The sequence below is a fragment of the Crinia signifera genome, chromosome 19 (assembly GCF_055691185.1).
Source record: "Crinia signifera chromosome 19, ASM5569118v1, whole genome shotgun sequence".
Taxonomy (NCBI): domain Eukaryota; kingdom Metazoa; phylum Chordata; class Amphibia; order Anura; family Myobatrachidae; genus Crinia; species Crinia signifera.
Window position 1 is genome coordinate 39,796,343 of NC_139226.1, and position 24,578 is coordinate 39,820,920.

The window sequence follows — 24,578 nt, forward strand, 5'->3', positions numbered from 1 at the left end:
GCCACCTCCAGATCACCCATACAGATACCGCATGAGAGCGGACGCCTGGGTCTGCTAATTAATGCTGATTACTACTCAAACACATACACCTGAATGTAATAAGCAATGCTGCAGCCTATTAAGTCCAAACCATTATTTCACTACCTGCAAGCCACACACAGCCCACAAACACATTGGAAGCATATCTTTCTACACTTCTCTACATGTAAAGGTTGGTTTCATTTTAGTTAAGATTCTTTTTAAGACCTGCTTATATATGTCAAGGTAGTTATTTGGTAACCATTTACACACATTCAGTAAGTGTTTTCATATACCGTATTTATCGGCGTATAACACGCACTTTTTTCCCCCTCAAAATAGGGGGAAAAGATGGGTGCGTGTTATACGCCGATATGCGTGCTATACTCCGATATACCGGTAATGCAGGCAGTACTGTGCGGTAATTTCAGCCGGCGGGGTACGGTACCTGTAATGCGCAGTCACCCGGCGCGTGTTGTACCTGTTATGCGCGCAGTCACCCGGCGCCTGTAATGCGCGCAGTCATCCAAGGCGGCGCCTACCAAGCGCGTGTTCTCTGCTGCTGCTGCTGCGCACCGTCGGGTCCTCGCAGCAGCAGCACGCTTAAAACTCCTCCCAGTGACCTGTATACAGATATTTATTAACAGCTGTCAGCACCTGATATATATATATAGCACAGCAGATTCCAGTACAGTGTCTTATATAGTGCAGCAGGTTCCAACCCTTATTTTGCTTCAAAGTTTTTATTTAGAAATCCCCTCTTAAAATGAAGGTGCGTGTTATACGCCTGTGCGTGTTATACGCCGATAAATACGGTACTTTAAACAGCAGCACACTCAATCTACACAAGTCGACATGTGTCAAAGTTTTCACTCGAATACAAACAATTTTTTTTTTCATTTTGATAAAAATACATAAAACAATAATTGAATAACAATTAGAATAAATAATTTAATTGTCTTAATCATAGTTGAAAGGCTAGATTATGAGGGCCATATATGTGAAGGGTATGCCAGCGTGCACGGACGTACGCTAACTCTCACGATCGGTGACATACGCTGAGTTTTCCATTGAAAACAGGCGAGACCCGTCCGTACAAGGTGACGAACGCTCAGATAGCCGTAAGATGTCGGTGTGAAAACGGAAGAGTCCCATCCGTAAACGGTGGCGTACGCTCTGTTGTATGCCAGTTGTCAGTGTATAAGCGGTGATCCATCCGTGTATGGTGGCGTACACTCAAGTGTACGCCACTCCCCTTTGTCGGTGTTTGTGGCCATCCGTATGCGGATGTTTTGTGGGTGGACTTTCGCTCAACGTCCGCGTACGGTAAACGTACGCTGATATGGAACGTACGTACGTTTGGCCGCCGTAACCAGAATAAGGCCCATAATCTGTAATGGGCATCATGGTGTGAGGCACAATGTGTAATGGGCATTATGGTGCATGACATAATATGTAGTAGGTTACAGCTTGCAGAATAATGTGTAATGGACATTATGGAGTGCAATATAATGTGCAACGACAATTACGGCATTTGCTATGATGTGCAATAGGCATTACGGCATTAACGGACATTACGGCATTTGCTATAATGGGCATTATGGTGTGTGGTATAATGTGTAATGCCGCTCCCCCTTTTGTGAGGCCACTCCCATGTTTCACCACGCAAAGGTCCCTGCATCGTATTAGGTGGGATCTGGGACCATCCATTATCATATTTCTAGATTCGCCTATGCTCAACAGGTGACCTGAGTGATGGAATCAGCCCTTCTTCTGACGCACCCAGCTTGGACAGCAGCGCACAAATCTTTGTGGTTAGTGTTTCACAATCGTATTATTATTATTATTATTATTTGTATTGTTTAAATGTGTTAGAAGAATAATGTAAATTGGGTCTGATTCAGACCCTGTCGTAGGGCTACAAACCCTATTATCGGAGTACCAAGCATGCGCACAGCCCGCAGTATGTGTGCGGCACCTTGTCGTTTTTTGGGAGTGCTGCCGAAAAATGCAGCTGGGCCCAGCCATTGGGAGGGAGGGATTCTGACATCATTGTACGGCCATCATAGGCCAAGTTGGTCTTGGTGTTGCTGCACGAGTGGCGGGAGGGGGGGGGGGGGGGCGGATTTCTTTCGATGGTGAGTAGTGATTTCAAAAGGATTTCCCCCTGTTTGCAGCCGCTAGCAGGAGAAATCATTTGATTAATCATTACAGATTAAGATTCAGTAAGGCTAAATATTGTTTGAATGAGTAAACAATTAAGTCTTTGCAGGAAGAATTATGGGTGAAATTGAATAGGATGAGAGATTCAGAAAGTGAGAGATTTGGTGAGAAATCTCCAGTTTTTTGCGCCTCCGTGCGCCCAGACGAGCTGTGATGCGTTATCGGGACAATCGCCATAGCCAGCATCGATGAGGGTGGCTCCATTTTTGCAGCCACCATGCAAGTGCTAATAATGATGAAAGCTGAATCATGAATGCAATAAATCAGTGAGCAGTGCAACCGGGATGAGGGAAATGACTGCAGGGAAAGGTGCATATTTGGACACACCGACGACTACAGTTAAGCAGTTGTACTTCTTCCCAGAATGTGACGACAGTTGCTATTACGATCATATCATATTTTTTTTTGGCCTTTGTGTGTTTCGCAGGACAGTAGCCTTTCCTATGGGATGCAGAATATACAGCTTTCATTCGATGACGGTAATTACATTAATTAAATGTTTCTGAGCTAAAGCATATGTTCATTTGCTTAGCAATAAATCTGCAAATGTGTACTGCGCATGCATACTAACAAGCTGCAGGCCACTGCACAGGTGGTGGCGGGGAGGAACGGGCAGACTGGCATATGAACGAGTATAGTTACAGTGGGGGCATACAGCGGTATGACATACCGCCACTTCCCACCACCACTTAGTTTTTGCTCATGTATAGAATGTACCAGCGCTGGGATCAAGTATGGGAGCCAGAACGAATGCATCTGGTCTCACCTGCAATGCAGTTTAATGCTGAGACCGGCCGCCGACCAGTCTAAAAGAAGGGGCAGCTTTTAAAAAATCTGGCGTGAGCCATTCATGTCTCCTGCACCGCCAGCCAATGAGAAGCTGCCAAGTGGCAGTCTCTCATTGACTGGTGGGCCGCAAAATGTGATTGCAATTGTATTGGAAGCTGAAAAGCAGATTTTATTTGCTATCAACAACTACGGTTGTTGGTGACACTAACAGAATTGCTACATGGGCTTCCCATAGGTACCTGTTCTGTGGAAACCATCGTCATTGCTTTTGTTACAGTTTCTATAATATTAATAACTGTATTTTTTATTGCTTCTTAGACTTGTACCGTTCTCCAGAAGACTTACTCAACCCCCCGGGAGCGACGTCTCCGGTCTGGTACGATAGTATCTTATCTCCGAGTGCGTTTATAGGGGACACTAGCCCAGTATGCTCCAGTCACCTCTCACCCTGTCCAGTTAACGAAGAGCAGCCTGGTAAGTTCTGTATGGTATGACACGTAACTAAACATATTCATGGTTCCCCTATAACAATACATTGCAAGAACAATGAAAGGGTCCCCTCAGCTGAAGTCTTATGGCAATGAGGTGTTTGTATCAAGCTTTGGAGAGAGACAAAAGGCCTGATTCAGACTGGTTCAAAAGGCTTTTAAAATAAGTATTAGGGTGGTGACCGCTATCACGCTGCACGTGGTTTCTGGCTGTGCCTGATCTCAGCCCTGCTGGTGCTCAGCTCTGCATGCACAAAACCCCCAGATTGGAGCCTCCAGTGTGTGTATATTGGTAATATACTGTCTCATGTGCATATATTGGCCCTTATTCTGATCGGTGCGGATATTCCCGCATTCTTACGGTGCGGTCCGCACGCCACGGTGTTTTGCCGCGTGCGGCCATCGTCCGTAGAAACGCCCACGTGTCCTCCGCATTCGGACGGACTCACTCTTTAAGAACAGGGCGTGTTTACGGACGACATACAAACCATGCGTGTGCGGGAGAAACACTCCGATTCGGCACGGTATTACAGAGTATTACAGAGTATGCTCGGGAATACCGCATCCGAACGGGAGCCAAGCGGTGCTACCGCCCGTAAGCGGAGTATTTACGCCAAACAACCCACTATGAAGTATCTTCTGCTATACATCACATGACCCACTTATTCAATTACCTATCCTCATAAAAAACTGCTTATTTGGAATTGGAATCAATTAGATGCCAATATATCCTTACAAGCATGCCTAACACATGCATTGCACACATTAACCCTTACAGCAATTGAAGTGCAATGGTTTGTATTACACCCTGTGTAAAAGATTATAAACAATCTACACATATACTATTTAAAGTGCAAATAAAACCAACAACTGTGAACTTGCATAAAGAATTTATTAAACCACACAATTAACATAACTAAAAAAAAATAGAAAATTATAATTTAAAGAAGCTGATCTTTCAGGTCCTGCAGGTCTGCTTGAGCCAGCCACAGATGGTGCTCCAGTCGCAGGAGGGCCCCACGCACCCCCTCATCTGCCGGTGTGGTGTCATCTGTGGGCATGTCAAAGGGGCAACAATTAGTCATGTTATTCTTGCATACATTTCACATACTGCGACATAAATTGCACAAATGCTTGGTGACATGTGTGTATATATATATATATCTATGTAGAGCATGGGTCCTCAAACTGCGGCCCTCCAGATGTTGTGAAACTACAAATCCCAGCATGCCTTGCCACAGTTTTGCTATAAGGAAGTGTTAAAACTGTGGCAAGGCATGCCGGGATTTGTAGTTTCACAACATCTGGAGGGCCGCAGTTTGAGGACCCATGATGTAGAGAGATAGAGACACACATAGATAAATAGATATGACACATACATATATACATACATGCTAACTTATTTACTACATACTGTCTTTTTCGGCCTATACCCTTTACTCTGCAGAAGACATAACAGTCATATTGTTTCTTCTCAGTCACAACCCACCCATGACTAACCAATGACAAGCAGGTCATGGCCTCCGTCAATAAGAACTTGTCACAATCTGCTCAGTCTAAGTTCAGTGATGGTTCGTGGCATGGGAGTAATGCAAATGTCAGGAATGCACAGTACACATCCTCAAAATCATAATTCTGTCTAAAGCAACCTACAATTCTGTGAGGGAAAAATAAAAATCAGAACTACAGGGGGTGTTTAGGTAGAGGAGGCTCCTGGGACACTGGCAACTTCTGACTCCATTCCAAGGTAGGCCGGGACATACTCCATTTATAGCATACATCCTAGAGTTTATAAATAACATTCACCAACAATATAGATTCCACTATTTGATGGGTCATAATCAACGCTTGCAGCAGGTGAATTTAATCCACAAATGATCCACTCATCCCTTTACGCCAGGATCCTGTTTAACTACAACGGTTATGTGGCAGTCAAAATGGAGCTCCACGCCATCCCACAAACCGGTGTAATTCAGAGGTGTCCTGGATGAAAGGGATGCCTTGGACACCCCATCTAACCCGTACCTGTATCTGTAGCTACCCACTTTGGGGTCTATATGAATAGTATGGGAAAAAAAATTTTTATCACCAGTGCTACATAAAAAATACCAGTACAACTACTTCATGAATGATGCATTATGTTAACATACCGATCTGCTGATCTTCCGGGGCCTGGCACGCCTCCTCCCCTTCATCATCCGAGTCCTCCGGGGCAACCGTGGCCTCCTCCGAACCCTCCTCCGCCAGCTCCTCTGCACCAACAACCTCCTCCTCCAACACCTCCTCCTCCTCCAACACCTCCTCCTCCTCCAACACCTCCTCCTCCTCCTCCTCCTCCTCCTCCTCCTCCTCCTCCACCACCACCTCCTCCTCCACCTCCTCCTCCGCCACCAACACCTCCTCCTCCGCAACCAACTCCGCTTCCACATCCTCCTCCACCACCTCCTCCTCCTCCACCACCATCTCCTCCTCCTCCACTTCCTCCTCCTCCACCATTGCCGCCACCTCCTCCTCCGGGTCTTGGGCCTCCTCCTGTGCCAGGGCAGCCTCCGCCTCTTCACGGGCCTGTTGTGCTTGGGCTCGTGCTGTGTGTTAGAAAAAAACATCATGGTCAATGTGGGGTCATTGGGGCACATGTATTAATCCATAACAAGACATACATGGAAGGGTGATAATGATGGCAAACGATGCAGGAAAGTAGCTCCTTACTGTTAATGGATTCAAAATTGTGACATTTAAAGTAGTATGTGATTGGTAGTAATTTGTTCACACATTACAACCCAGGCATTTAGCAATGTGTAACACATATTAGATCTGGCACATTGTATGCATCATAATCCTCAATGCTATGGCATTACATATAAAAGCCACATGACTGCATGTTAACCAGGAAGAAGCACACATAACAGTCTATGGACTTTTAAACCCATGGACACCCACTTATCATGAGACACATTTTATTGTTTATATATGCTATGTTGTAAGTGCGAAATTTCATAGCTAAAATACTCACATTCAGCAATTTCGCCCCTGAGTTGCTCAAGCAGCTGGGGCTGGCGCCTGCGGAGGTCCGACCACCGCCTCTCCAGCTGCCCGAGGGACCTCCGCACCCGAGTGCGGGCGTAAATTCGGCGCCCTGCCGCTGCATAGGCCCTCCGCTTATGCCTGTTGGTTATGAAGGGCCCTGCACGGCCCAGCCTTGTCTCCATGACGGAGACAAGAACCCTCAGCTCCGCATGTGTGAAGGGTTCTGCCCTTCGTGTCTCCGCCATGTTGACAATGGCATCTATCAACCAATCAGCTGGTGGCATTGGTTGATCACAGTTATTTGTGTTAATAACTTTATTGTTCATCTTTACATGAACAGCGTCTCTGCGCCAACACAAATGGTGAAAAATTCGCTTGCCTTCAAAACAGTAGTGTTGATGTATGGCAATGAACAAATCTGATATATATAAAACACAGTGTGTATGCACTTAGCAAATCCAATGACGCCTCGCTCCGCCAAGCAACGCGTGCTATAGCTTAGCAACGCATAGCTGTACTTAGCATTATTTACTCTATGCATCTATGTGTATGCGTACATTTATGTGTAAAAGACACATACACACACTTGCAGGTATCCTGAGACCAGCATTATACAACAGCCCTGCCTGCCTGCCTGCCTGCCTGCCTGCCTGCCTGCCTGCCTGCCTGCTCCTTGAAATGTTGAAACATGTGAATAAATTCTAATATCATATATATAGATATATATATATATATATATATATATATATATATATATATATATCTGCAAACAAATCAGACATCAACACATGAAAAAATCCAAAACACATTACAGAATAAATCAATGTACTCACCAGTCATCAGGGATAGTATCAACTACAATAATGAAGATATAACAAACACATAAGATCCCTTTAACAAGGTATAATAATTAGCACCAATATTTATCTTCCCCCCAAACTAAGCACATATGATAAATATCTCCTATTTCTTTGCCATTAGGAGGGCAGGCTGGCTAATTTTCGTGTTGTAACACTGACAACTAACACACTGTACTTATTTGAAGGGGTGATTTGTACAATAATTGGTGTGTTCTGTCAACTCAATAACATGTACCTGAAGTATCTTTGCGCCACAGAGTCCCGCAGCTGGTATCCCCTCCGGCATTCAGGGGCGCGGGATGGGCGCATGGGCGGATCTTGCGGCTCAGATGGTACCTCCCACTCATCAAAGGGTATCTCACGCCGCACAGCAATGTTGTGGAAAAATATACACAGGCCCACGATCCTCGACACCATTTCAGGCGCATATTGTAAGTCACCACCAGTGCGGTGGAGCACTCTAAATCGACCTTTTAAAAGGCCAATTGAGCGCTCCACCACTTGCCTGGTGGCAACATGCGCCCGATTGAATGCCTCCTGTGGGCCCGGTGCTGGGTAGCTGTACGGCGTAAGTAGCCAGGGCGTACATGGGTAACCGGAGTCACCCAGAACCCACGCATCACGGCCTTCCAGCTCTTGGAGTCTATGCCATATCCCGGTTTGTCGGATGACATGAGAGTCATGGGCACTTCCGGGAAACTTCGAGTTGAAGGCGAGAATCTCCATGGATGGGCCACATACCACCATCACGTTCAGTGAGTGGAACAATTTGCGGTTCCTATATATCTTCTCACTTCGAGATGGAGGCACAAATGGTACATGGGTGCCATCCACAGCCCCTATCACATTAGGGAAGCCAGCAATTTGATGGAAGGCCTGCTGGCTTCTGCGCAGGGTCTCGGTGGCAAATGTCATGGCCATGAAGTGCCCCTTGCGCCTGAACATGGCCGACGTCACACGCCTCAGGATTCGGCAGAAGGCCGGCTGAGATATTCCAGCAAGTACTGCCACTACTTGTTGGAATGATCCTGAGGCGCAGAAATGCAACACCGCCAGCAGCTGTGTGTGAGGCGGAATTGCTGTCGTGATCCCGTGTAGAGGTTCCAGATCGCTCTGAATTAAGGTGAGCAGATCCAGAATGACATGTGGCGGTAACCGGTACCTAGTAAGTACCTCATCATCGGGCATAGCAAACAGAGTCACCCGTGTGCGATAGATTCTAGCACGTCCTGGCCTCCTTGGCCGACGAGTGGGGAGAGCCGCAAGTGCCCTTAGCCTCCTCTCCATGTAGCGCATAATAGCTTCAGCAACCTATAAAGAAATGAACATAAATACTGATGCACCTATGCACATAATGGCCATATCCCACTACAAATAGATTTGTAGCCTTCAATACGTACAATAGATGGGCGCCCCATGAAATCCCGCAGATCCATTTGACTCTCTAATGATGACACAATAATATGAACTCAATACACACCGTCCAAAACACACAGATAAAGGTGTCAGCATTTTTTGCCGACATCATGTACTATGACACATTTCATCTATTGCTGGGACATGTTGTCCTGCAATAGATGAACCCACACAGGTTTAAGCCCTGTGAGTGAAATAGTGAACATGTGACATGTTGCAATAATAATACACCACTTTGCTGGCCCAACAATCTGTAGTCAGTGAGGCAATAGTGCATACATTCATACACTTACATTGTTAATGGATATCATATCTACAAGGAGCATGGAAGAGCTTACCTTAGACCCTGACAAGTCCAGATCTGAAGACAAATGATTCTAGCAGGAAGACATTATTTATAGGGCTCTCACATGTGTGGTCTATAACAGTAGAGATGAGTATTGCATGACTTGTGGCCTGGATTCTCTAAGGGAATGGGCTACTTTTAGCTTGCACTAAAACGCCACAATACCACAGTAGTCATGAATGAAATGTCATGTCATGCTAGCAAATAGCATGTGTATTGAGCAATAGTCACAGGTGTATCAGAAGATTCTATGCAATGTTAGCATTGGTGACCAGTATTTCATGTCGAACTTTCGCCAGGTTTTACACAATGGAATTTCCGCCACCGTATGCGGCGCGAAAAACCAGCGACGTACGCTCACGCACGGAACGCAGCTGCCGCTGATGTCCGCCAAACAGATTACACAAACAGTATATAAAGGTGTATTAGAAGGTGACAATGTTGTTGCTAACATGTCTGGATCCCAACCAGAGGTGGACCCAGTGCTGCAGCAACTATTTGACCAGATGGACTCCAGCACCACCTATGTGCCACTGCACATGCGGGCAGTGGGTAATGAGGAGGCTGCTGGCCCTTCTCCAGCAGGGGAACCTGCACCTGACCATTCTACAGCAGGGCAACCTACACCTGGCCCTTCTGCAGCAGGCCAACCTGCAGCTGGCTCATATCCACCATCAGCAGAATTGTTTGGAACACAACAGGGGACTTCACAAGGTAGTACCATGGCCAGCACTTCAAGTGCAGCGACTGGTGCCAGGGGGCGTGGCCAGGGACGTGGCAAGGGGCGAGCCAGTGCAACAGCGGAACCACCCAAAAAAAATAAGGCATATGAAGCACAGGAGCTGGCCATCCTGGTTCCCCGAGCACGTGATTGGATAGAGTGTCCATCCGAGAGGCTGACACACACACGCAGATGGAAGATTTGGGAACAGATAACGGCAGAGATTAATGAAGTAGCGCCACAAGTTCGTGAGACGGACCATGTGAAGAAGAGGCAAGTTGTTTTGTGATACATGTGGCCAGTAATAGCCAAGTAATGATTGAATTGATGCTTAGATGCATTTAGCAAATGGCCCGTGAGGTTGTTACGATACACATACATTATTGCCATGTAATTTCATTGTGAGTTAGAGTAGGGTGATTGTGAATGTGTATTGTAACGGTTGATATCATAGTTGCATGTAATATTATATATGGGACAATAATCACATGTTGTAATATGTAGCACAGAGCAATGGCTGCAACAGCTAACATTGGGAGTGACATGTATTAATATGTCAACTTACATTGCAGGTGGCAGGACTTCAAAACCAACCTGAAGAGGAAGCTGACCAAGCGGTGGGACCACAGCCAGACATCTGGGGCCGGCCCCATGCCATCAGGGCTAGAGCTCACCCCCCTGGAGGTGATGGCCGAGAGCTGCATATCAGTTGAGGAGATCCGGGGGGTGAGCACTATGGATAGCGAGGCCCCAGCTGAAGTGTTTGCGTCTTTTCTGGAAGGTAAATATTGGTCATGCCATAAACTTGTGCAAGTAATTATCGTAGAATGTCTCCTAATTGTGTTTATCTTTGCCCACAGACACCCCACCGCTTGGTGACGACTCTGTTCAGGAGGTGGAGGAGTCCGTGCCACCTGGCCCCAGAGGTAGGCCTGTGCAGCAGCAGGCATCGGGCCAAGCCGATTTGGCCGCCTTGGCCGAGGTGCTTGGGGACATCAACCAGCAGGGAGACTTGGCATCAGAACGGGTGCGTAGGACCGAGGAGATCCTGGCGAGCTTGGTCAGCACCCAGCAGTCCATGGCTGCGAGCATGCAGGCCATGGCTGCAAGTGCTCAGGTGCTGGCCGAGCAAGCCACCCGCCAAAATGATCTCCTCCTCCACCATAATGAGCTTATGGTGGAGCTGGTTACCAGCAACAGGGTCCTAATGGCATCCGTTTCTGGTGCATTACCAGCGGCAACACTCCCTGCTGGCAGGAGGGGTAGACCAGCCAACCCCTCCACATCATCTGCTCCACCTGCCCCAGCATCTGGCCGTCCCCGAAGAGCTGCTGCACAGGCCAAGGAGCCTACCAAGGCCAAACGTGGTCGGAAATGAACTTGTGGCTGCATTAATCTCTGCCGTTATGTGTTCCCAAATCTTCCATTGTGCTGTGTGTGTCAGCTTCTTGTGTCCAATCACGTGCTGAGGGGAACCAGCTGAGGCCTTGCTTCATATGTCCTTTGTGGTTCCCCTGTTGCCCTCTTTTGCCTGGCATTACTGTCAGCTGTACTTGAAGTGATGGCCATGGTACTATCTTGTGAAGTCCCCGGTTGTGTTCCAAATGATTCTGCTGATGGTGCATATGAGCCAGCTGCAGGTTGGCCTGCTGCAGAAGGGCCAGGTGTAGGGTGCCCTGCTGTTGAATGGTCAGGTGCAGCTTGCCCTGCTGTAGAAGGGCCAGCAGCCTCATCATTTCCCACTGGCTGCATGTGCAGTGGCACATAGGAGGTGCTGGAGTCCATCTGTGTGCAATTATATTTGTTTTGTATTATTATTTATTTTGCGGCATTCCTGCCATGTTGTTTATTGTTTGTATGTATTATTTTATGGTCATTGCATCACACTGCCATTGACTGTGACATGAATATAAATAAATGTGTTTACTTTACCCAAAATGTGTGGTTTCATGAGTACATGTCAAATACACATGGGTATTGCTAGTATTAATATTCTGTCATGTCCATTGTTAGCAGTTTGAAAGTGTCTGACAAGTACAGCATATGTGGGTGTTTAGTACGGGTTCCTTGAAGCAGCAATGGTTTCAATTAAAGCACTGACAAGCGTCCTATTAGTGAGTAATGAGTAAAGGAGTAGATTCTATTGGGTTCAGGTGTTAATGGTTGTAGTCATTAGGCGTACGTTCGCCTACCGCATGAACGAGTGGTGTACGCAAAGCAATAGTACACTTGTGGACACCGCACATTTCTGCCCTTTTTGATCGCGTGCATTCGGAGTGGTTTCCGAATGTACGCCCCCCAACATAAGTGTACTCCCCCGTGTCCGCCCATGTTTCCGCCCCGTTTTGCCCACTTTGAAACTACGCCCATGTGCCATTCCGCATGACGCCCATAATACGCCCATATTTCCCGACTGATTGCGGGCAACAGTTTTGGACGGGATTTTGCCGAACTGGTACGGAGTCTAGGCGTGGCACATGCGCGTTGCGTTCTCCACGCATGCGCAGACGGCGAAAAGACGCGATCCGTAAGAATGCGGTAAAGTCCGCGTCAATCAGAATAAGGGCCATTTGTCAGGGGCGTCAATAGCTCGGCCGGGCCCTGGTAAATTAAGGAGGGGCGTGGCTACCAGGCAGAGGAGGCTCCGGAGGGGGCGAGGCCACTTCCCAGTGAAAAAAAAAAAACAATAGGGAGAGAGATGACAGCTGCAGTTGTCTCTCTCTCCCCAGCTCAGCACACGGCACTGGGCAGTGATCTCCTGCAAAGGGGGAGGCCCCTCCAGTAGGCCCGGGCCACGGTAAAAAGTACCCCCCCCCCCATATCATGTGATCACGTTGCGCATATAAGACACTACACAAGTAAATATACTATCACTTATTATTTGGATAATGGGCATAATGCAGAACCGGTCGCAGCACAAATTTGTTCTTAAAATGGCCAAAACCATGCTGCACTGCATATGGGGCAGATGTAACGTGTGAGAGAGAGTTAGATTTGGGTGGGGTGTGTTCAAACTGAAATCTAAATTGCAGTGTAAAAATAAAGCAGCCAGTATTTACCCTGCACATAAAAAAAAAGAACTCACCCAAATCTAACTCTCTCTGCACATGTTAGTTCTGCCCCACCTACAGTGCAGCATGGTTGTGCCCATTTTGAGAACAAATTGTTCCTGCAATGAGGTCTAAATTAGGCCCAATGTTATTAGTAATTAAAGCTGGGTACACACTGGTAAATATATCGGCAGATCAATTGATCTGCAGATATATCTACAGATGGATCAGGCAGCGTGTTCTCCATTCACACTGCCCGATCCATGCGGTTCCCGGCAGGGCTGTACAGGCAGGCGGTCAACGGATCGCCCGTACACACAGCACGATGCGCCGATATGTTTCTAGAAATATCGGGCATCAGCTGCGTTGCAGAGCCGACGCTATATATCTGTGAACAACATTGTTCACAGGGAAGCGGTACATCTGTCAGAACAGACTTAGGTCTACAGTCATTAGGTCGACCCCGGAAGGTCGACTGTCCCCAAGGTCGACATGGCTCAAGGTCGACATGGCTCAAGGTCGACATGACTTAAGGTCGACATGGGCCATGGTCGACATGGTTTTAGGTCGACAGTCATTAGGTCATGAGTTTTTCACTGTTTTTTATCTGAATGTCGGCACAGTCGACATGGACACAGTTGGAGTCGAACCGCAGCCCCTCGCATCGCTCGCTTCGCTCACAATGCTTCGGGCACGGTGCCTCGCTGCGCTCGGCACACTATTTTATTCTCCCACCACGCCCTAGTGGATGGTAGGGCATGAAATACCGCCTGTCGGCACATGTCGGCTCAAAAAACAGTGAAAAACTCATGTCGACCTAATGACTGTCGACCTAAAACCATGTCGTCATTGGCCCATGTCGACCTTGAGCCATGTCGACCTTTAACCCTGTCGACCTTGGGGACAGTCGACCTTCCGGGGTCGACCTAATGACTGTAGACCTAAGTCTGGTCTGACAGATGACCGTTTCCCGTTCACAGATATATCACTCATACACGGTGGCCGATGGTGCAAGCGCAACAATGACAAGAAAGCCCAGCCTGGTGTGGTCCCATTGCATGCAAGCGTGTCAATCTAGGCTGTGTGGTCCTATCAGATGTGACCTTAGGGAAAGTCCAGGATGGTGTGGCCCAATCAAATTTGACCATATCAGGGAAAGTCCAAGCTAGTATGTTCTCATCAGATGTGACCATGTCAGGAAAATCCCAGCATAGTGTCGTCCCATTGGATGTGACCGTGTTAGGAAAAGTGCTCCAAAACACTGAGAAAATCGAATTTAGCCTTGTTTGCAGTAATTCTAAGATGAAGAGAAAAGAGCTGTTTGGTGGGGAACGCACTAATAATCGAAAGATATTAAAATATCACTTTTATTGGTTTTATCATTAATGTTCCCAGTATTACTATGTGGGAATCACAGTTACAATGAAAAATAGAGGTAAAAGCACCAACATACAGACATATACACTTAGTGAGCTCTATAGAAAGGAAATGAGTGTGTTAAAATCACATGAAAATCTAGCTGAAAAATGCTTGTTGAATTACAGCCAGTGATATTATGATCTGATGAGATAATCCCCTTATAGGTAAATTGTGTATCTATGATTGGCTTATATCTAAACCGAACTGCAGGTGTCTAAATGGTTATGTTTTTCGGGACTAAGACAACAGTATTTCCCAACAGTGACGTATCAGAGAAAACCCAGATCTCTGATAATGTTGACTATAAAAATGATACAGGCCTGGAGATTTATCTGTCAGGTTTAAAAATAGAAAGTTTATTTTTATTCTCAGTTTCTATTTATAATGCATGTGACACACGCTGTGCAGATTTATAAATCATTAGTAGCAGCCTGAAGAACTTGAGACTTGAAAGGGGGGATTCATTGGGGCAGATGTATTAAGCTTTAACAAGAGATAAATGCAAGGGTGATAAGGAGAGATAAATGTCCAGCCAATCAAATCCTAACTGCCATGTTACAGGCTGTGTTTGAAAAAAGTCAGTAAGGAGGTGATTGGCTGGACGTTTATCTCTCCTTATCACCCCTGAATTTATCTCTTGTTAAGGCTTAATACATCTGCCCCAATGTTCCGCTTGTCAAGTAGCGAAAAGAGGGCATGTCTGCGAAAACGGCCATGGATTGTCTAGAAGCGGCCGTGAATTCCACAATCCATGGCAGTTTATGACAAAACAGACCTGACTTGTTTTAAAGCCAGATCTGTTGTGTCGAAATCCGCCTTCAATGCTGTCGGAAATGGCAGCATTGAACAGGTGCTGGACGTTATTTCCCCTGTCGGAAATAGCATCCGAAATTGAATACCACCCTTAATGTAACATTATATTTACCCTAATGTTTCATTAGTTTAATAATACTTACTCCAGGGACAGTGTCAGGTGAGGAGTCTGACTGGGGTGGTACACATGTCAAACAGTAATGCGGGTGTCCCAAGGGGTAGGGATCAATAGGTCTACAACAAGTTGGTCGACAATCATTGGGTCGATACCATTAGGTTGACATGCAGAAAGGTCGACATGGGTCTAGGTCGACATGGGTTAGGTCAACAGGGTTATTAGGTCGACACAAGCATTCGATTGACATGGGCAAGGTCGACAGTCAAAAGGTTGACATAGGATTTTTCACTGTTTTTTTACCCGAATGTCGACACAGGTTAAAGTGCACTGCGTCCCCTGGCATGACTCGCTGCGCTCGCCATGCTTCGGACTCTGTGTTTTGATACGCTCGGCACACTATTTTATTCTCCTGCCATGCCCTAGTGGATGGTAGGGCATGAAATACCACCTGTCGGCACATGTCGGTTCTTCTTGTTGTAGGCCAAATGACCGTATCCCGTCCCAAGGCAAGCTCAGGGAGGACAGAAACCTCCCATTGAGCAGAAGGGCTAAATCATCTCCATACTTTCTTCGATGGCATCTAATGCTTCGGTTTTACGCCACCCTAATACTGTACTTATTTTAGTATTGTCTGCTGATGTAGCCATATTTATATACGCTGTACTTGTCCTACACTTCAACTGTAAAGTCATTATTTTCTTGTTTTGTGTACTTGTTTATAAACTTTTTAATATATATATTTAAATTGCGCCACAGTCCCTTGTGGCGCTATATAAATAAATTATTATAATAATTATAATAATAAAAATGACTTAAGTGTCCAATTCTTATTTTTGAAGGACAAGCTGAAGCCGTAGCACTTTGTGAGCAGGAAACGCTACAGAACATCATTACGGAACAGTACTTCCCTAGCAACACATTTGGTAAGGAAAGAGTTCTTTTTCTACTTGTTAAGGTGCATACACACTGTACAATTTTTTTGACCTATTTGGTTGAAAGACATTTCCATTGAACCCAGTGTCCTGGACGAAAGATGTTGTCAAAAGATATTGTCAACAAACAAACGACGAATGACGATGCGCACACCCGCCAGTTGTTCATCAAGATTGTTTGTCAACTGTGCATGCAGCTCAATTTGAATATCTTTCAAAAAGAGCCTATAAACTGTAGCTAGATCTTTCTTCTTTCGTCTGTCGTCAATATTTTTCGTCAACATCTTTAGTCCAGGACACGGGGTTCAATGGAAATGTCTTTCAACCAAATTGGTCAAAAAAATTGTACAGTGTGTATGCACCCTTACATTTTCTTGTTTCTGTTACCTTGCTAGCAGTTTCTCATAGATTTGGAGCCAGGGGACATTAATTTTCTTTAATGTTTTTAATTTTATTTTTAAGTAAAGAACACTTTTGAATACATAACCATTATTTACAGATAAAAAAAAAGTTACACATTGGATTTTTTTTTTTAAATCGATGATCTATATATATATGACAATCGATGATCATAACATGCGAACAAAATGACTTTACATTTTGCCAGCAGCTGCTCCTCTCTGCAGCAGCCAGGTGTGAACAGGGAAGGTCGGGGCTGCTTGATTACATTTCCACAGTGGCTGCTAATCTCTGCTGCTGTGGGAGGAGGGTGCAGCCGGGCTGCCCAATCAGCAGTGACTGGATGCACGGCAGGCACTGGTGGAGTGATAAAGCAGGTAGATGGGCCAGGTGGTTCCACCGAGAGTGACAGCTGATGTAAGATTACCTTCCAGCAGCTGCTCAGTGCAGAGCCAGATTAAGGTCTAAATGGGCCTGGCGCTGAAAATTATCAAGGGGCTCTTATGAGCAATAATAGGGGTTGTGGCCAGCACCTAATAATGTGGGGGGCGTGACCTCTGTTTGGGTGGTGTGCTCATGGGTGTGTCTCTATTTGTGTAAATACTTTCAAATAATTATATATACCTGGAAAAGGCAGGGGGCTGGCATAGGAAAAATGCAGAGGGTTTAGTATAGGGTGGAAAATGGCAAAGAGGCTTGCATATGCAAGGGCCTGGCACAGAAAAGAGGGAAAATAGAAGCTGCAGATATACCGGAGGGCACACAGCACCATATATTGCCAGGTGCCCCCCAAAGGTGCACCCGCAGGACGCTGATGTCCTAAAATACTTGCGGGGTGAGGCGGCAGCACTCCAGTCATAAAAAAAAAATACTAAAAGCCGAAACTTGGTAGACAACATTTCAGCACCTTTTATGTGGTCACCTAAGTTTACCGCACCATACTGTATACCCCTTATACAAATCATGCAACACAGTAGTAACCCCCTTATACTGTACTTGCCTCTTACACATAATGCCGCATGGAATGAGCCAAAATACACACTATGGCACACAGATTGAGTCAAAATTCACCTTATGCCACACAGATTAAGGCAAAATTCACATTTTGCCACATGGATTGAGCCAAAATACACACTTTACCAAACGGATTGAGCAAAAATTCACAATATGCTTCATAAACAGGGGCATTGCGTGCCAAAGGCGCGCATTAAAAATTGACACCAAAAATGCCCATTACATGTTAAGCCACACACCATAATGTTCATTACGTATTATGCCAAAAACCATAATCCATATAAAAAATTATGCTACATAAGTGCTGCTTACCTACATGCTCATTGCCTGGTGGTTCCATGCTCATTGCCAGGGGCTCCATGCTCGTTGCCATGTGGGATTACATACTCACTGTCAAGGGGGAATACATGCTCGCGGTAACTGGAGGACAGCCGCTGGGCAGAAGTGACATCCATTGACAGCCGGGCATAGAGCAGGGGGTTGCTATTTGAAATAATACCCTTTTTACACCAGAACATGCAGAGACTTACCCAGGAATATGGTCCCAGGTTAATGCAAGGACATTCCTGGGCTGGCCCCTTTTACACCAGCCTAGTCTCTACATTTTCTGGTGTGAGGGGGAGAGAACCCCCCCCCCCCCCTTTCATCAACTGGCTATATCTTTGGAACCAACTGAACCATTTACATGAGACCAGTATCATATTGAATGAACTTTTGAGTGGGCTTTGAATGATTTTGGTCCCGTGAATCTGGGCCAGCAAAATCTGCCCTCAATCAACATGAACAGCCATGAAATTATATTTCCGAAATGAACAAATTGGTTTACCCGCAATATCTCCGGAACCAATTAACCCATATGGACCAGCCTGGTATCAGATGATTGAAGGCCCAGCGATTGAATGAGATCAACCTTGAGCTTCTGTGATGCAGGAGGGGGAACTGGCAGCTGTTGGAAACGGGTGGGGGTCAGAATTAGTGGGTCCCCTGTTATCCTATGGGGAAAATGTTCCAGATTTGCCCGGCGGTATCTCAGGTTTCCGGGGGGGTTGCGACGTGGGGCCAGGCTCGTTGGAAAGCCCAGGCCCTCATCTACAAAATGGGCCTATTTGGAGAGTGGTCCTGGAGCTACAGCTCCATCAGGCCCATTGTTAATCCGGCCCTGGCTCAGTGGGCATTTGAGTGGTTGCATCAGATGTGACCCTGCCAGGGAAAGCCGTGAACAGTGTGGTCCCAATGGATGCGAGCGTGTCAGGGAAAGCCCAGCCTGGTGTGGTCCTATTGGTCCCATTGGATGTGAGCGTGTCAGGGAAAGCCCAGCCTGGTGTGGTCGCACCGGATGTGACTGTGTCAGAGAAAGTCTAGGCTGGTGTGGTCCTATCAGATGTTACCTTAGGGAAAGTCCAGGATGATGTGGTCCCATCGAATGTGACCATGTCTGGGAAAGTCCAAGCTAGTATGTTCTCATCAGATGTGACCATGTCAGGAATATCCCAGCGTGATGTGGTCCAATTGGATGTGACCATGTCAGGGAAATCCCAGCATAGTGTCGTCCCATTGGATGTGACCGTGTTAGGAAAAGTGCTCCAAAGCACTGAGAAAATCTAATTTAGCCTTGTTTGCAGATAAGAACTTGGCTTATACATGAAACTGAGCTGCAGATCTCTGAATGTTTATGTTTTTCGGTGCTAAGACAACAGTATTTCCCAACAGTGAAGTATCAGAGAAAACCCAGATCTCTGATAATGTTGACTATAAAAATGATACATGTCTGGAGATTTATCTGGCAGGTTTAAAAATAGAAGGTTTATTTTTATTCTCAGTTTCTATTTATAATGCATGTGACACACGCTGTGCAGATTTATAAATCATTAGTAGCAGCCTGAAGAAACAAATCAGGAAGTCCTGGATGTAGCCCATATATAGGCCCCTCCCTCCCATCTTGCCCCATTCCTCTTAGTTAATCTGGGACTATTATAACTGAACCTTTTTGCTGATCGTAAACCGGCTACTGATGACTCCTTTGTGGGACAACCGGGACAATCTATACTAAAGTCCCATACACACTAGGTAAAATTGTAAATTGGCTTTCTGAGTGATATTGTTAACGATGCTTCGTTAACGACCCCCTCTCTCATCCTGCATATTCAGATGAGGGAGGACCTTGTTAATGACGGTCACGCCGCAGCATGACTTGCGCTCCCTTTCACACCCGGAATCGATATCTGTGGGGATTGGCTAGTATGTAGGGGGCTACATTAAATTTCTCTACGTTACACGTCTTGTGTTTCCAGAGTTCTGATCTTCGGGATAGATTTGGTGTTTGGGGCTGATAACCGACTGGTTTCTGAGAGTGTCAGATAAAACCAGGCGTGCCCACACATTTTAAGGGAGGGTCTGTGATGTCAGCCTGTCTTTGTCGCAGAGTTGTGGAAGGGTCAGACTTACTCACTTTTCGATAGACTGGAACTCTCATTTGATGGTTTGTGAATTGTATATGGATTTGCAGGTGAACGGCGAATAGGGATATTTTCACAATTCACAGATTTGCATGGGGCGGGCTTTCTTTCTATCTGGGCGGCCGCTGTCTACTCGTACAGAACAGCAAGATTGCAGATCAGCCATTATGTCTGATTCAGATCTTTAGTCCCTACTTATATACATGTTATATTTCCTCAAAAGAAGAGAGTGGATAAACCACTCAGTAGCGCTGGCTGTTAGACCAGGGGATCAGACTCTATTCTGAATAAGTGGACAATTGAGTGGGGCTGCTGCCACCTAAACAGAGAGATTGTGCACCTCTGTGGACAGAAAGAAAAAAGGTGTATGTGGGGATAACGTATCACCACGAGGTGGCGCTGCTCCACTCAATAATAAGTAACAATGAGACACTGTTTTATGAAGATATAAAGACTCTCACTTTTAATAAAAAATCATATAATACATCAATTAAAATGCGCATATAACATATAAGGCATGGGCTGGCTATGAGGCTTATGGCTGTAATATTATTATTATGATGAGGCAATATCAACTTCTACATGAGCAATAGTTACCAGTCCCATATGGGTCTTATATATATATCCGAGCACAATCTGCTGTTGAATTGCAGTATAGTATTCACTTCCTGCTCTGGGAGATTGGCTCCAGGTGCTGGTCCTAAGCTGAGGAAGCCGCCGAGTGAAAGGAGGCGGAGAATCGCGTATTGGAGCCCGCTCTAGCCCTACTATACACCAGTTGCCAGCACCTTGGATTACAAATACCCCACTGTGGACTTGGACATCTTGTTTGGGGTGAGACCAGCACCTGGAGCCAATCTCCTGGTAACTGGTAACTATTGCTCATGTAGAAGTTGATATTGCCTCATCATTATAATAATATTACAGCCATAAGCCTCATAGCCAGCCCATGCCTTATATGTTATATGGTGTATGTCTTGTGTGTCTTTGTTTGAGTGTACATATTTTTTATATGTAAATGCGCATTTTAATTGATGTATTATATGATTTTTTATTAAAAGTGAGAGTCTTTATATCTTCATAAAACAGTGCCTCATTGTTACTTATTATTGAGTGGAGCAGCGCCACCTCGTGGTGATACATTATCCCCACATACACCTTTTTTATATTTCCTCAGGCTTCTGATAAATAGTGGAGGGTCTATGGCGAAGAGGCCAACTTTGCTTGCCTATCACTTGGACTCCATCACTAGCTGTCTCAATGGACAGGCACATAAATTTGCTGGGGTCTGGTCCACTTGGACTTCCTACCGTGAGGCCCATAATTGATGCTGCTTCATTCTTTCTTAAATACACTCTATCGGACAGTTACTCAATGTTTCTCTTCTCCACCTTATTCCTTACATTGTCCTTACTAACACCCCCCACTCCTTTCCTTCTGCACCTACCTCCAATCTCTGTCTTCACAGTTCCCTCTCTATATCCAGCAAGCTTGAAACAGATCATTTTGCATTCACTTTCTGTTTAGGAGTATTTTGGTTCATCAAGTGGCACCTAGTGGTCACTGGCGGTACTTCACCTCAGAGGTGAGGAGTATATCACTTATATCTATATATACATATTTTTTTTTTCTATATCATATTTAGTTTCACAGGTATTCATTGCGTTCTCCTTGGCAATTTGTGTTTTACTGTTTAATACGCTGATCTGTTTCTGGCTATATTTGCAAACTTCAATAAAATCTACTTTTTAAAAGAAAAAAGAATCCAGGGGAAAAAAACTGATTTGTTTATGGGAATGCTGTCATAAATAAAGTTGTTGAATCGTGGTCTTTTTTTTTTTTCTAAAACATTTTATTTTTGAAATTTTTCCTGAATCTCGAAATGCCAAATAAATCAACAAGATAAAAACCAACTGAAATATACATGTTTGAAGAAAATCGTTACATGCAATTGACAAACAAAATAAAAATAAAAAAGAACTAAATGAAGGTTAATTGTGTTGAGGCATTTTGAGTCGTGGTCTTTTAACATAGAGATTGCCAGAGGTGAGGGTGAAAATACAGAGGGGAAAAAAAACACAACTTGAGCTGAAAATGAAAAATACTGAAAGAGACAGAGGACCAGATGCTCTATGCTTCAAAAAGTGATAAAATGGAGAGTGATAAACAGCCACCCAATCAGCTCCTACCCGCCATGTCACAGGCTGGGTTTCAAAAATGTCAGACAGGTGCTGATTGGTTGGTTGTTTATCACTCTCCATTTTATCACTTTTGAAGCTTGAGCTGTATATCTGGCCCTAAATGTAATATGGTAGCAAATATTACTGGAAATTGCATAGTAACACTATCTGGTTGCTCATTCATTTCCTTTTCTTCTCCATTGCAGAAACACAATTTCAAGTCGAGATTTTTTACCGTGGAACCCTGGTTAAGAACACTTTGGTGAAAAACCGGAATGGATTCCATATCACTTCGAGACCACAAAGCAATCCAGAACATTTAGAGTCTGTAATACTGCCGTCTCCTTCTATGATCAATGACCAGAAGGTGGCTGCTTCGATTAAAACAATTCTACAAAGCTTGGAGAAAGGGACACTGGTGGAGGTGCAACACGGATCCATCTGTGCAAAGCGCCTGGGCAAGTGCCACAGCTTTTGGAGTATGACGGACACCCCAACAACACACGAACCTAATCCGATAGACAAAAGAGGCTATTCCATTCTGTGCAACTTTCATCAGTTTGTCAACGGTATGGTCAAAAATCATAGTCTTCCATATTATATTTGTATACACAATGTAGTCATTTAGGGTGGGCTGTATTAATATACATTTCCGCTCGGCCGCCGCGATGCCAGCGCATATGTACTAACATATGCGGCTGGCTGTGCGGTGAAGGAGAACCCCCGCGATACCTGTATTTTGTCTTGCGGGGGGGCCTCCGTCACGTCCTGGGCTCTGCGGCGTCCTCGGCATCTCCTCCGCCCCCCGCAGCCGGAAGGACATCCCCGGCTGCAACATGCTGCTGGGGGCAGAGGAGCAGCATGGAGAACAGGGGAGGCGGTTGCGGACGCTGGGCAAAGGTGGCGATACCCTGCTCGCTGAGACGGTGCGGCCGGATTTTAGTAAATTTGTCCCACAGGTCACCTCATGTGTAGCTCCCTCCCCGACCTGTCAGGCAGCATTCATAGGATATGTTGTCTATGCTTACCTGCAGAAATGCGACATGCAGAAGTCGGACTACACCCTCCCAGTATGAGGGTGGAAATCTTCCATGTTGATGGTTCATATTTATTCACACATTCTGTGGGGGGTGAAGGGTCAAATATGTGTATGGGGGAATGCGTTCAGCATCCCAACAGTGGCATTGGCAAACCGTATGTGGCTTTATGTGTAACGGGTATTACAACGTTCGCTAAAATGTGCAGCGGACATTACGGTGTGTGGTATAATGTTAGGCCACGCCCCATTTTTGCCGCGCAAGAGCCCCGCCTACTACAAATCGAGGGGAGGGGGCGCGAAACGAGCCTGTGCTCCGGGCTCTGTGGCACCTAGCTACACCACTGGCTCCAAGAATGTGTCCCTCTCCTCTTAAATCACGATTCTGCGCCACAGGAGGTGGGGTGGGAGTGTTTAGGACAATGCCAGTCAAATGAAGCGGGTTGTATTATCCATTAAACGACCAATCGCATGTGCAAAATCCCACTCACGATCTGCACCAAATCACGACTGATCATAAGTGCAGCACATAGGATCACAGAATCTACCTCACGACCCAAAGGACTGCACATCTTACATAAACACCTCACGATGTGCACCTAAAAAAAAAAAAAACACACACATGACCCGTCAAAATGGTGCATTATGGCCTGAAATTGTTCTCATGTACGGCCAGCTTTAGACAGTAGAAGCCATTTACACGGCACAAAAAAATGGAAACTTCTGGCAGCAGAGGGGGGAGGAGCTTGAGCTTTCCTGGTAAATTGTGTGTAAGTTGACAGCAGCTGCAAATATGGGATTCTGTGGTCAAAAGGATAAAGAGCCTTTTCGAGATATAGAGGAGGTGTGTATATAAAGGTGCACACAGGGCAAAATTTACTAAGAATACGACTACATCTCGTATTCGTATTTTGTATACGACTGTTATTGGTGGAGTATTTCATTTACACATTCGTATTCTGGAGTATAATTTACAAAGGTGTCTTATTGTTGAGATTCGTATTTTCCGATGTCGTGTGGAGTCCTTTTTTTTACATCTTGTACTAGAATATACTAGTATACGTTTTGATAGTAAATTTCAAAATGACATTGGAGTAATGTAAAATTCAAGGCGTATTCTTTCGATGGCGCATTAATTCATATTCTTGTAAAAATACGAATACAACAGGTTGTTACGGTCGCAAAATACTAAATTAAAAAATAAAAATACGTGCCCGAATACCAATACGCCAATTCCTACTGTATTTTGCTTAGTAAATTTGTTTCTCATTAT

At 45.4% G+C, this 24,578-nt stretch overlaps 1 protein-coding gene and 1 long non-coding RNA gene across 3 annotated transcripts in view; one reads left to right on the forward strand and one right to left on the reverse strand.

The window, feature by feature from the left end:
* LOC146042423 (uncharacterized) overlaps positions 1-19,182 on the reverse strand; it is a 38,673-nt gene extending 19,491 nt beyond the window's left edge. The window contains exon 1 of the long non-coding RNA XR_014463870.1: positions 19,022-19,182. This is a non-coding gene — a long non-coding RNA (uncharacterized LOC146042423). The remainder of the gene's footprint in view (positions 1-19,021) is intronic.
* The window catches only part of IRF3 (interferon regulatory factor 3), a 34,823-nt gene that overhangs the window by 8,443 nt on the left and 1,802 nt on the right, over positions 1-24,578 (forward strand). Inside the window, exons 4-8 of one of the 2 annotated variants that reach the window (XM_083162409.1) lie at positions 1,762-1,832; positions 2,669-2,720; positions 3,349-3,504; positions 16,128-16,211; positions 22,476-22,838. In XM_083162409.1, the coding sequence (XP_083018535.1) occupies positions 1,762-1,832; positions 2,669-2,720; positions 3,349-3,504; positions 16,128-16,211; positions 22,476-22,838 (726 nt within the window). Of the gene's footprint in view, positions 1-1,761; positions 1,833-2,668; positions 2,721-3,348; positions 3,505-16,122; positions 16,212-22,475; positions 22,839-24,578 lie in introns of both variants that reach the window. The other variant, XM_083162408.1, reaches the window with a different exon arrangement.